This window comes from Diplotaxodon limnothrissa, linkage group LG7 (genome assembly GCF_057381915.1).
Source record: "Diplotaxodon limnothrissa isolate DT_005_m linkage group LG7, D_limnothrissa_male_GT1.1, whole genome shotgun sequence".
NCBI classification, from domain to species: Eukaryota; Metazoa; Chordata; class Actinopteri; order Cichliformes; family Cichlidae; genus Diplotaxodon; species Diplotaxodon limnothrissa.
The window spans coordinates 10,487,331-10,500,442 of NC_140602.1; the positions used below are offsets into that span (position 1 = coordinate 10,487,331).

Genomic DNA, 13,112 nt, shown 5'->3' on the forward strand with positions numbered 1-13,112 from the left:
CTGTCTTATCGAGATTAGATCCTGGTTCTCCTCCAATTTTCTTAAACTAAACAGTAATAAAACAGACGTTTTACTTGTTGGTACAGCCTCTATCTTATCCAAATGCCACAGTTTTTCCATTGACATTGAAAGTTCTCCCACCCTTTCCTCCCCTCAGGTTAAGAGTTTGGGTGTCATACTTGATAATACTCTTTCATTCCAGTCCCACATTAATTACATAACCTGGTCTGCATATTTCCACTTACGCCCCTTCCTTACTCCCCATGCTGCTGCCATCCTTGTCCATAGTCTTATTACGTCCCGCATTGATTACTGCAATTCCCTCTTATTTGGTCTCCCTAAAAGGTCCCTTCATAAACTCCAACTTCTTCAAAATTCCACAGCTCGGGTCATAACGCGTACTCCTTCAAGAGCTCATATTAGGCCAGTTCTTCAGCAGCTTCACTGGTTGCCCATAGAAGTCAGGATAAACTTTAAAATCTTACTTCTCACGTTCAAATGTATCCATAAATCTGCTCCTTCCTATTTGTGTGACCTGCTCCATATCACCACTGTTTCCCGCCCTCTCCGATCCTCATCTGCTATTCATCTTACTGTTCCGTCCGCACGTCTTACCACTATGGGGAACAGAGCCTTCAGTCGCTCTGCTCCTCGACTCTGGAACTCTCTTCCTCCAGCCATAAGAAATATAAACTCTCTTCCCACATTTAAGTCACAGCTCAAAACACATCTGTTCAAACTGGCTTATTCGCTTTAGTGCTGATTTTATCTGTTGTCAAGTTCTGCTTTGCAATTTTAACTTATTTTATGACTATTGCTTCTTTTATTAATTTTGTTCTTTTGTAAGGTGATCTTGGGTTTTTGAAAGGTGCCCTCAAATAAAATGTATTATTATTATTATTATTATTATTGTTAATATGCTGTGTTGTGACATACAGCAGACCAGCTTGCTAAGGTGTTCTTGAAGATCAAGTTGCTTTAACAGCAACCTTCATCTTGTATACATTCTCAGGTCAGGTGTTTCTCATCTTCCTCTTGACAATACCCTACAGATTTTTAATGAGGTTCAGGTCAGGTGAGGTGGCTGACCAATCAAGGACAGTGACAAGATAGTCAGCGAATTATTTGTTAGTAGTTTTGGCACTGTGTGCACGAGCTAAATCCTGCTGAAAATGGAAATATCTTTCTCCTTAGCCAAGATAAGACGATTCTGACATTGTCTCTGAGTATTGATTGTTTGGTATGATTGATAATAGAAATTAGATAGTTGTAGACCCTTTCCTGAAGCTGTTTGTGTGTAGTGGTTCTTGAAGTTAAGTGCTGTGCAAAACTCTAGAGCAAGCCCTCATTTCTCTTTATTTTATTTCCTTCTTGTAATTTTAAAGTAGTAGAGCAAGAGTTCCTCAAGCTTTGTGAAGGTCTTTCAAGGATTTTCTTTGGATATTAGATATTGACTAAATTTTCCCATTTTCAATACAGTCCTTGTACCTAGCAATTATGAATGGAATGCTTTTGCTTGTTTGTTAAGCCACTTAACACTGGCCTATGACTCAATCAAGCATAAAAAGGCACCTAACTCAATGAATGAACTAGTGTCATATACATACACATAACAGACAAGTTAGCCAAGAACCAATTTTAAATTATATATTTAGGCACGTTTGTTACCAGCAGCACATCGCAAAATTATATAATTTCTTCTGAAATTAAATCAATGAAAAGTCCAAAAATAACACAGTTTCAAAGGCATAAAATAGTTAATACAAGTTTTAGATACTTTATTTATAACTAGCTATAGTTATAAATTGCTATAGTTATAAATTGTTATAGAAATAGATTCCCAAAGAGCTACTAGCTGAAAACTCTCCATTTCTTAACATGTTGTACAGAGTTTACTTAAAATTTTGCAGAAATTTGACAAGTGGAGAAAAAAGAAAATGTGTCAGGACTAAAGAAAACCATCAATAGGATGTCTGTGAAGGTTCTCAGTCATCCAGGTCATCGTTGTTTAATGTAGACTGTTCCTTGCTACACTGTACAGCACTGTTGCTGTACAGTGTAGCGAGGAACACTGCTGTACAGTGGAGCAGGGAATGCTCAGACCTCTACATTGGAGAGAGCAAACAGCCACTTCATAAACGCATGGCACAACATAGAAGAGCCACCTCGACGGGACAAGACTCTGCATCTAAAGTACAAAGGTCACTCCATCGAGGACACCAATGTTCACATTTTGGACAGAGAAGACAGATGGTTGGCTGATTGTGGCCTACACCCATTTTCACACCTTGGTGATTAGGTAGAGGATCATTAGGGGGTCCATTGTCCCTCTTGGGGGACTCCCATAGGGCTTAAATCTGGGACTCTCCATCATTATCAAACAGAGACTGCAGCGTGTTGTGCGCTCTGCTGAGAAGGTGATTGGCTGCAGACTCCCATCTCTGCAGGACCTGTACACCTCCAGGACACTGCGGCGTGCAGCCCGGATCTCAGCTGACCCTTCTCACCCTGGACACAGTCTGTTTGACCTGCTCCCCTCAGGCAGGAGGCTCCGGTCCATTCGCACCAGAACCTCTCGCCACAAGAACAGTTTCTTCCCCTCTGCTGTTGGACACATGAACAATAACCACATGACTGTCCCCGCCACTAACACATGACCCTACGCTGTGTCACTGCATCATTTCATGTCTGGCACTGATCACCACCTGCACTCATGTATATATCTTTCTACGTAGCACTCATAATTCTTATTCTCATGTATATATGTTTGGCACTGATCACCACCTGCACTCATGTATATATCTTTCTACGTAGCACTCATAATTCTTATTCTCATGTATATATCTCATGTATATCTCATGCACATATCTTTCTTTCTACATAGCACTTTAATTCTTATTGTCTGCACTGAAGCACCGCAGCAATTTCCTAATGTTGTAAACCTCAACATCTGGCAATAAACCCATTCTGATTCTGATTTGACCTTAGAACTGAAGAAGCTTCTCAGATGAGAGGTGAAACGTTTTCAAGCAACTTAAAGAATTCGAGACGCTTTTCTTTCCAAGCTCCTTAGACCATCAATAAGATATGAGTAGTATCTGACAGTCATGTTCTTGAGAAATAGGAAAAAAATCAAGAAAACACCTGACACTGGTCCTTAAGTTGATCCATGTACTATTCAGTGAATCTTGAAATGGTCTCAGTAGAAGGGTAGCTGTAAATGAGTTAATCTTAAGGAAGGAAAACAAGGAAGTATGCCAAACTACTCCAGAAAATCAGTGGCAAAACCAAATTTTAGTTCAAATCATCATCAGTACATACAAAGGATGTCAGAAGAGAAGTACAACAGTGAGTACTGTGTCTACAGGTATCTGTAGAACACGCTGGACACTCTGTCATGTTTTGGGGCTGCATTTCAGCCTCTGGCACATAGAAATCTACCATCAGATTTTCCACCAAGCAATACCAACTCGAAAATGGCTGATTGGCAACAGCTTCATTTTCAGCATGAAAATGATCTCAAATATACTGCCTAAAGCATACCTGGATAGAAAAACACAGTGGAAGACTGTTAGTCATAGATTGGTCACTTGAGAATCTAGCATTTAACATTACTGAAACAGTGTGTGATCATCTTGGGATAAAATGGAATAAAAGGCAACCAACATCCAAAGAAGAGGCTGAACGTCCTTCAGAAAGACTGGAAAACTATTGCTGAAGACTACTTAAAGAAATTACAAGAAAACCTGCCTAATAGGGCTGTGATTGTCAAAATGAAAACAAAAAGGCTTGAAATATTTAAATGTGCATTAAATATTACCTTTTTTAATTAAATGACAAAATGCATTTTTTATGATATTCTGAACTTTTAAGATGCATTGATAGATGCAAATGAATAACCATTCAACTCCTGGCCATTTGCCCTCATTGTCTCATGATATCAATTAAAACTACACTGCATTAATATTTTTAATTACATATGTATTAATTCTGTAAGTGTAGTGTATAGCAAAAGTATCCAACCAAAGAAAACTGCTTGAAATTTGTAGTATCAAATAAAAGAACATTTGCATTGAAGCAAAATTACGAGAAAGCATAAAATAGATCACATTAAGACTAAATTAAACCACTACTTACATTAGAGTCTGGAGGGCTGAAGCCACACAAGCTGCACACATCCATTTTACACTGTGTACAGGTTTTATGGTTAGCTGGTTCTTTTGTAAGTTGTGTTGTTTTACACACTGGGCAAAGCTTTGCTACTGCTGTTGACCCTGATCTTGCTTTGGCTGTTCCAGGTGATGAAGACCCTGCTTGTGTCATGCCAGTTGGACCAGGTCCCTTACTCCCTTGCTTATCAGAGGACTGCTGTTGGGATGTGGCCCTGATGCCTTTCTGCTCTGGTCCTGCCTTAGACGAGTCATGCTGTTGCTGCCCAATTTTTGGTGATGCCTGCTGTTGTTTTCCAACCTCAGACCCAACCTTTGTTGACCCTTGTGCACCAGTCTTAGTGGGGTTTTGTTGCTGCATCCTTGTCTGTTGTTGAGCTCCAGGTTTAGGAGAACTTTGCTGTATAGGTTGGTTTTTGGGGGGTTCTCCTTTAGGCTGGACTTCAGGTTGAGCCCCTGTCTTTGAAGTTGTTTGTTGCCCAGCAGGTTTGTTTGAGGGGCCAGTTTGTCCATTTCCATGTAGCTGTGGTGAACCTTGCTTGGGAGGTTGTTGGGTCTTTTGCATAGGGGGAGATTGGCCTGGTTTATGGGGATGCGGTTGCTGTTGATGGTCTTTTCCAGAGCCTGCTGTTGGCTTCTGTTCTCCAGATTGCTTTTGCCCCTGCTGGGGAGGTGATTTTTTATCCCCCTCACCATCATCTCCAAACAAACCAAACTTATTTACAGCAGAGGACACGGCATTGAGGGGGTTTGCCCCACTAAGGAATTTGGAGGAGAACATTGTTGGGTCTTCCTCGTCCTCCCCCTCTTCCTCCTTGCAGGAGCTGGAATCTACAGGACTGTCAGAGTCAGAGCAGGAACTGTCTCCACTTTGACCCGGCTCTCCCACAGATGCCTGAGGGGGGGCTGGACCGGTGGAGAGGGCATCTACAGCCCCACTCCTGCTGCTGCTGCTGCTGCTACTGCTGCTGCTCCCTGGGCTCTCCTCTGGCTCAGCATCTACGTCAGACTTCCTACATACATGACAGACAAAGAGAGGATGTGTGAGGTGACAGAAACAAGGGAGGGATAATGAAAGAGAGTAACATTTGCGGACCACAAGTATGTAGAAGAAGGGATAACGTAGTTTCACCCATCCACTCAACATTAACATAAAGTTGGCTTAATCTAATAACTCAACTTTGAAGACCATCAATGCATTACACAATATGTACTTAACTCGATTTAGACAAGTGTATCCTTATCTGAACCTATTAACTGCATGGTTTTCAATAGAGAAATTTTCATATAAATATTCTGTAAGAATCTGTGTATTAGACACACCGGTGTTTGATAAATTATATTTATTTCCATTCTGGTTAGAACTATTATTATTTGTCATTAAAGCCATTAAAGATTCTCTTTGATTTACTCCACACCGACTGTTGCTTTCAGTACCATGGACGGGACCAGAACCGCTCTGCTGCTTGCAGCCTATACAAATCAGAGAGATCCTTGTCAGCCAGTTAAAGCCTACGATACAGCCTAATGTGCAATACAGGAGGGGGATGTTGCTCTCAATTGACCGGGCTACTACAAATCCTATTCAAATGACTATTGAAGGTGGACTCGCGGGTCCAGAACACCATTTTTTTTCACGGTGACAGAATTCGATTTTCATTATCCGAATGGCACCGATTGTCACGGAGTGAAAAATGTCACGCAAGACGTGTTTTACAGCAGCCAGACGAGTAAACACAGGAAATCTAGCGCTTTCACTGGAGAAACTGCAGGCACATCCGGGTAGCGGCCCAGCAAATAATGCATGGGAAGTAAATACTGATAGTTTCTTGGACAAAAGCAACATCAAGGACAATACAAGTCTGTGATGACCAATTATCTTTCTAAATAGGCAATTACAGCTGCGTTCGGCGTTTACTACGCAATGCTCACTTGCAGCTCAGGTTCACTCATACGCGGTGTATCTGACGTATCCACGGCGCTTTACCGATATGAAAAGGCATCATGCATAACCACCAACCATTCTAAACCGGACAACATCTTAGTCCGCAGAGGGTACGAGGTGATAACAGCCCAAGCCCACGGGTGAGCGAAAAAATGGAAAACACATTCTCACCTTTTTCTTGTGTCCTTGACCAGGTATCTTAACGAATATTTTTTATACTTAATGTGTAGTATACTGTTCTAGATTATTGTAAACCAGCGTAAAACTGTGACGAAACCCAGTAACAGCTCTGTCATCCCTGTGATTTCCCGAAATACCATCTGTTATCCACTCTGCGCCCCCCGCTCACCTCCTCCCATCCTGCATGCAACCAAGCATCCTTCACCCTCCACGGTCACAATGTCAAACACTGAAGCGCAGAATTCAAGAGAAACCGAAGAGAAACAGTACCTTCATCAACAGCTGATCTGTCTCCCCATCCTGCCCAACCTTCCTGAGATATCCCCTATCCGTGTCTGTCTGGTCGCCGGGGGATAGAGAGCACAGGGCAGCGGATAGAGAGCGATCAGCATCCACTCCGCCTCCCACTTTTGCGCGCATGCGCCACATCTGACAGGTGATCACAATATATATCACGCACGGAAATTGAAATTAAAGGGGACAAGCGATTTATTTCCCCTGGAGTCACGTGTGATCAGACCTGAAAATTTACCCTTATGCTGAACGTCTTCTCAGTGGCCGCTGACAGATTTGATATGTCATTGCTGTGATCGTGAGTTGCAGTATAGCTGGATAATAATAATAATAATAAAAAAAGAGCAGCACTGGATAATTTCACATCACTTTAAATGTTATACCCGATTAATTGCATTTTCTAGACAAATGACGCTCCCCTGTCACGTTCACTTATTTCTCTTGTTCCTGAAAGCACAGTGGATTTAAATCAACACTGAGCACAAGAAAGGCAAATAATGCCTCATCTGCTTTATGTATGTGCTAGGTCCTCTTTTGGATTTGCAGTGTGAGCATGCCCGAGCACCATTAAGAAAGTGAGCAAGCTATGACCCTCTGTTGTCTGAAAGACAGAATGAGAGCGCTTTCCCCGGCTTATATATTGTAAAGTTCAGCTTTAGACTCTGTCTTAGAAGAAATTAGTTCATCTGACCTGCCTCTAAGTTTTCTTCTTATAGTGCTCTCTGTCAATTTAGTTAAGGTAAATGTTCCAACCAGCCTTGGTTCCGGATCTCTTCCACAGTAATAATGGGCTAGATATAATCCACACAGCCTCCATTATAGAGTATCAGTTCATTTAGTTTCATTAACAAATAAACATGCTTAGTGAAGCAAAATGCATGAGTAACTCTGTGCACAAGCAGCTCTTGTTGTTTTATTTAGCTCATACAAAAGAAATTCACACCAACTGCCACTGTATATCAGTTCTTCCATGGTTCAGACCTGGACACCTGTCAAGATTTTGACTGCATAATCTCGTTTTTTCCCCTTGTACTAACTTTCTTATCTCTGTCACAACTGAAAGAGCAGATGTGAGGAGAAGAGACAATTTGGACAATCATATCTGGTCCTGCTTTGGAAAACTTTTCCAGTTCAAGGAGGTTGCATATCATGATCACAGCTTTTGGCAGCTCTGCAGAATTTATAATTATATTCGAAACAGATAACCATGTAAATGCAAAAATGTGTATACTACTAAAATATTCAAATATGTAGTTTTCTTCCTGGTGAACTGATGATATGGAATATATCACAAAGTTTAGCAAAACTTTTGCTCTATTATTTATCACTTCTGTAGCATCCTGCTACCATAAAAGAGGAAATTCACCCTCAGCGATTACTCACCACCACAGTTAATCATTTTTGAGCACTAATATAGATCCACCATGGCATGCATGTTTACTCAGTCGTACAGTCAATAATTTCCTACTCAGTGTCTGGTAAGCCTGAGGAAGCTCTGTGGGAAGGATAGAGAGCAAGTGTTGTGTGGGCGTGTGGAAGAGTTACGTCATGTGTGATGTGTGAGCAGCAGAATCGCTATGATCTCTCTTTGGAAAGCGCCAAATCTGGCTTCACTGCAGACATGTACACATACACAAACAGATACGCACACAGGAAACATGTAGCACAATCTCCATCTGGGGATATAGGCTGTAACTTTTCCGTGTCCTCCTACCTGGGCTGACAATCCATTAAGTAATCTCAAAACTGCTTATCTCTACCTCATCCTCACAATCTGCCGCTTCCTTCTGTTTCCTCTTTTTGTTTTTGTAAAGTTTTAGAACAGAAAAAGAGTAGAGCTAAAATTATGTTAATGCACACTAATACCTTTATGTGCCATTAGGTAATGTCTTAGGTCATTGTTGTATCGTGAGCTTTAGGTTTCATATTTTCTTCTGACAATGATTACGAGATAAATAATATGATTAGCTTTGATATTTAAAGCACATTACAGTAAACAGGCTGTCTATAATTTAGTGTTTATCATTAAACAGTTTACACTCTTCCTCACAACAGATTTGTTTGTCAGTCAATATTATGTAAGACAGCAGGAAATCACCAGATGTGGGACGAGCATGTTCTTTTCTTTTGTTCCCTCCCTACTTGTCAGTTTAAATACAATAACCAAAATCTCCACTGTCACCATCCTTTTTCCCCCCACATATTCTTTGATAAGGGCAGACCAGACTTTGCTCTCACACAACTAAGACATCGCAGATTTTTAACTGCATCACTCACATGTTTACCAGCTGACCTCAAAGTGAATTAGAGTCTGTCACGTGTATCCAGGAACGAAACAAAAACCAAGTTGCTGATGGGAAGCTTTGAAAGCTCACTTCTTTTCAGTGGCTTCACATGTATAGAAAGTACAACCCCAATTACTAACAAGTTGGGACATAAAATTTAAATAAAAAACACAATGCAATGATTTGCAAATCTCATAAACCTATGTTTTATTCGCAGCAGAATGTGGAAAGCATATCTAATGTTTAAGCTGAGAAAATGTAACATTTTAAGAAAAAATAAGGTGACTTTAATGATGATATGGTGATGACAACACAGCTTAAAAAAAGTTGAAAATGCATGTTTACCACTGTAACATCTATCTTAACAACAATCCTGGGAAACATCTGGGAACTGAGGAGACCAATTCCAGGACTGTCCCATTCTTGTCTGATATAGAATCCCAGTCCTCAACAGTCCTGGGTCTTTTTTTTTTTAAATCAAATAGGTGAACGGTCTAGACTGTAGGCAGATTGGTTCAGCACCGAGACTCTTCTAGCACAAACCACACTGTTACAATAGTTGGCAGTAAGCAGTTTACCATTTTCTTGTTGAAAGGCTTTCACTGAAAAAAGATTCTGCCTGCATGGGAGCACTTGTTGATTTAAAACCTGTATATACCTTTCAGCTTTGCTGCTGCCTTTCCAGCTGTGCAAGCTGCCGATTTAATAGGCATTAAGTCGCTCCCACATCATCAGAGACGCAGGCTTTTGAATGAGCACTGATAACAAGTCAGATGGTCCCTCTCCTCTTTAGTCCAAAGGATGCAACATCCATGTTTTCCAAAATGAAAATTAGTCTGACCAAAGAAACATTTTCCACTGTTTTCAATCTTAAATGAACTTTTGACCCGAAAACACAGCCGTGTTTCTGAATCTTGTTCACATATTGGTTCTTCTTTGCATGATAGAGCTTTAACCTTTGTTTGTGGATGCCATGGTGAACTGTGTTCACAAACACAGAAGTGTTCTTAGGCCCAAGCCCGTTTCTATGACAGAATCATGCCTGGTTTTAATGCAGCGCTGCCAAAGATCACAGGCATTCAATACCGATTTCTCCAATTTGTCATTTGATGATATGATGTACTGTAAATGATGAGAAGACAATTTTATGTTGAGGAACATTATCCTGAAATTGTTCCACAATGTAGCTTTTTGTCCATTTTTACAAACCTCTTATGCGGTTTTTATATCCAGCTACGTTACTGACCTGTAGCCAATTAACCTATTTGGGATGTTTTGTTTTGTTTTTTTGCTAAATGTTCCTCCAGGTGTTTTTTTGTTTTTTGTTTTTTTGGTACCACTTACTTTTCCAGATTTTAGTTTTCCCACGTTAATGCCATCACATTCAAAATGAGGTGATAGTTTTTTGTGAAATATGAAGATTTTGTAGTTTAAACATTTGATATGTTTTCTATTTTGTATTGTGAATAAAATATGTTTTATATGGCAGTTTGAACTTCAGACCTGCTTGCACGGGGACAGAAGAGCTTCTTGCTACTTTGCTTATCTGTTACTAGCCCAGTAATAAAAACCATAAATGTGTCTTTTATAGGAATTTTAAATAAGAAAATAAACATGATGGCGTGACTAAGAAGAGTTGACCAAACACATCTGTAGTTCTCGCTCATGTAGTAACGCTCTTGTATTCTACACTTGTATTCTTCTCTCCACAGTTGATACCAACACCCACACACCCGTCCCTATTTCTCTCTCACTGTTTCTCTATCAGGCTGTGTACACAAACAAACTCAAACAGATTTGAGAGGCAGTACTTATCTCTCTCTCATTTTAATTAAGCAGACACTGTGGAGCATTATGCTGCCTAGCAGTTTCTAACTTCCCTAGCTGCAATTCTCACATATGAGACTACTACTTCCGCAACAAGAACAACAGTCAAACATTCACTTTTTTTGATAATGTTGGAATAAGTTTACAAAAACACACACCTCTGACGTTGACCCTTGAGGAATTCAAAGCAGTTTTTTCCCGGCATGGTTTTCTCGGGAGCAGAGCCGGAGCAAGGTGGAGTGGTAACCTGCATCGAGGTGTATTGCTGTCCTCTGTAGGTCTCTAGGTCTCTGTGCCTGAGTATCTGGCAGGTTCACAATGTAATCTATACAGTAACCTGATCACACACACTTTGCCAGCATCATTAAATTTACATATCTGCCCCTGGGAGGGGAAAATATGGACTTGCAATAATACTCTCTGAACAGAACCGAAACACATGTGGAAAGAGCAAAAATCACTAATATAATATTAACAGCAGATGAAGGTGTTTACAGGTTCTGTATTTCAGGAATCTAGTTCTGTGTGTAATTCGATCTAATGCAGGCTGTTATTCGTTGCAACATGTTATTAATTGCCAGAATATAGATCCTTACATCCCTGAAGGGACTGGCTCAACAGTGGACAGGAAAAATACACAAAAATTGCACACTCTGTCATGAGTTGTTTTTCCTGTTGAATGCGTTGTTTACAGTTCGACTCAAGTACAAACTGTGTCACACATAAAATATGTTCCAAACAATGCAACTGACTGACCGTTAACTTGATTGTGTTCGAATGTACATGAGACACAGGTAGAGATTAGATTAGATAGAACTTTATTAATCCCTCGGGTGGGTTCCTCTGGGAAATTCGATTTCCAAAAAAGCACAGCACCGACAGAAGTTACAGAGTTATACACACACACATATATATAAATACAGAGACAATATAAATAAAATATACGAAGGGGATAAATAGAATAAATAGGAATAAAAATAAAAATAAAAAGTTAAAAAATAAAGAGTTACCAAGCACTGGCAGTCTGATGTGTGTCACTTGGGAGAATGGTTTGTGCTTTGTGCCTTCCTCACTCAGCATTGTGCTAGAACACTGAGCAAGCCTCTAAAGCCACTCAGTCCTTTTTCCTGATGAGTGACCACTGCTATCTCCCGTACTAAAAATACTCTTAAAGAGACAGCACCGACAAGACATCTGTATGGGCTTATCACTGCCCCTACTACTCTTATCTTGCTTTTCACACCAGCCCCTCCCTCTGCTGCCATGTCACGGGAGAAATTTGAGGATTACCCAGTTCACGCCCCCAAATCCTCCAAATCAGTGAGCACAAAATCACTGCTGATAGAGTCAGACTGGCATAGGTGAAAAGGATGGACGAGAATAAAAATGAGTCTTTATTTTCTAGTCTGACAGGAAATAAGCACTACCTTAATGAATATCTTACAGCCGAGAGGAAAAAAGTCAATGACAGGTTTAGCAGATGTAGGACCAGGCAGTATGAATTGTGCGTCTAGAAAACCCAATTTGGCTGAAAAGACTCACATCAGCTTTAATGCTAATGGAATTGCTAATGGAATTGGCAAAAGCCTTAAGTAAAACATTTTGCTGTCTTTCTCAGGCATATCTTGCTGACATTATTAAGCTTTAATTATAAAAGGCATGGAGAGTGTGTGCATTTGCTTTGTGTTTCCAGATCTTACAATATCATACTTGGCAAATCTCTGAAATCCGCATTTCAACCATGTGACAGCATAAACCTTTGTGCACCTCAGTCTATGTAGCATGTAATCATACAAGCCCTGAAAAGGCCAATCTATAATGGTGTCGGTGCCTGAATGGCATCAGAATGTTTGTACAGGTTCTGTGATAAGGTCCAGACAGCCAGCTGTATATAATTGAAGAGGTGTAAAAGAAGATGGGGTTTTAGACTACAAGGAGAGTCCTGCACTAACAGTGTACAGTGTCAGGGGGTAGCCTTTCTTCAGCTTGCATGCAGGCACTTTAACTAAAATGTATATTTCTTTTGCAAAGAAATCCAAATCAAATTCAATAGCATTGCTACCAAATGTTTGCAAAAAGAGCATTTTTTATTATTAGTATTAGTATTTTCAAATTGCACTTTATTCTCAAATGTTTTCAGTGTATATGGTATTTATATACTGCATGCTGCAAAATGTGTTTTAAAATAAATATTATTTCTGACTAATATGAACCAATGGAGATGTGCACTTCTTGCATTAGTTGCTTGTTTTCTATTTGTGTGGCTCTCTTAGTATTCAACTCTTGCGGCTTGAAAGCCTCTAGTGAAAAAGAGACGATGACCTTGCATGTGTGCGTAGTGTGTGTCCTGATGATTTCTAAGATGGACACCATGAAGAGTGAGAGGCATCACTTTCTGGTGTATTTTTCATC

At 40.2% G+C, this 13,112-nt stretch overlaps 1 protein-coding gene across 1 annotated transcript in view; it reads right to left on the reverse strand.

Annotated features, from left to right (window-relative positions):
* The window catches only part of pclob (piccolo presynaptic cytomatrix protein b), a 58,801-nt gene extending 53,851 nt beyond the window's left edge, over positions 1–4,950 (reverse strand). Inside the window, exon 1 of the mRNA XM_085359023.1 lies at positions 4,138–4,950. Within this exon, the coding sequence (XP_085215149.1) occupies positions 4,138–4,950 (813 nt within the window). The remainder of the gene's footprint in view (positions 1–4,137) is intronic.
* Positions 4,951–13,112: the final 8,162 nt, after the last annotated feature.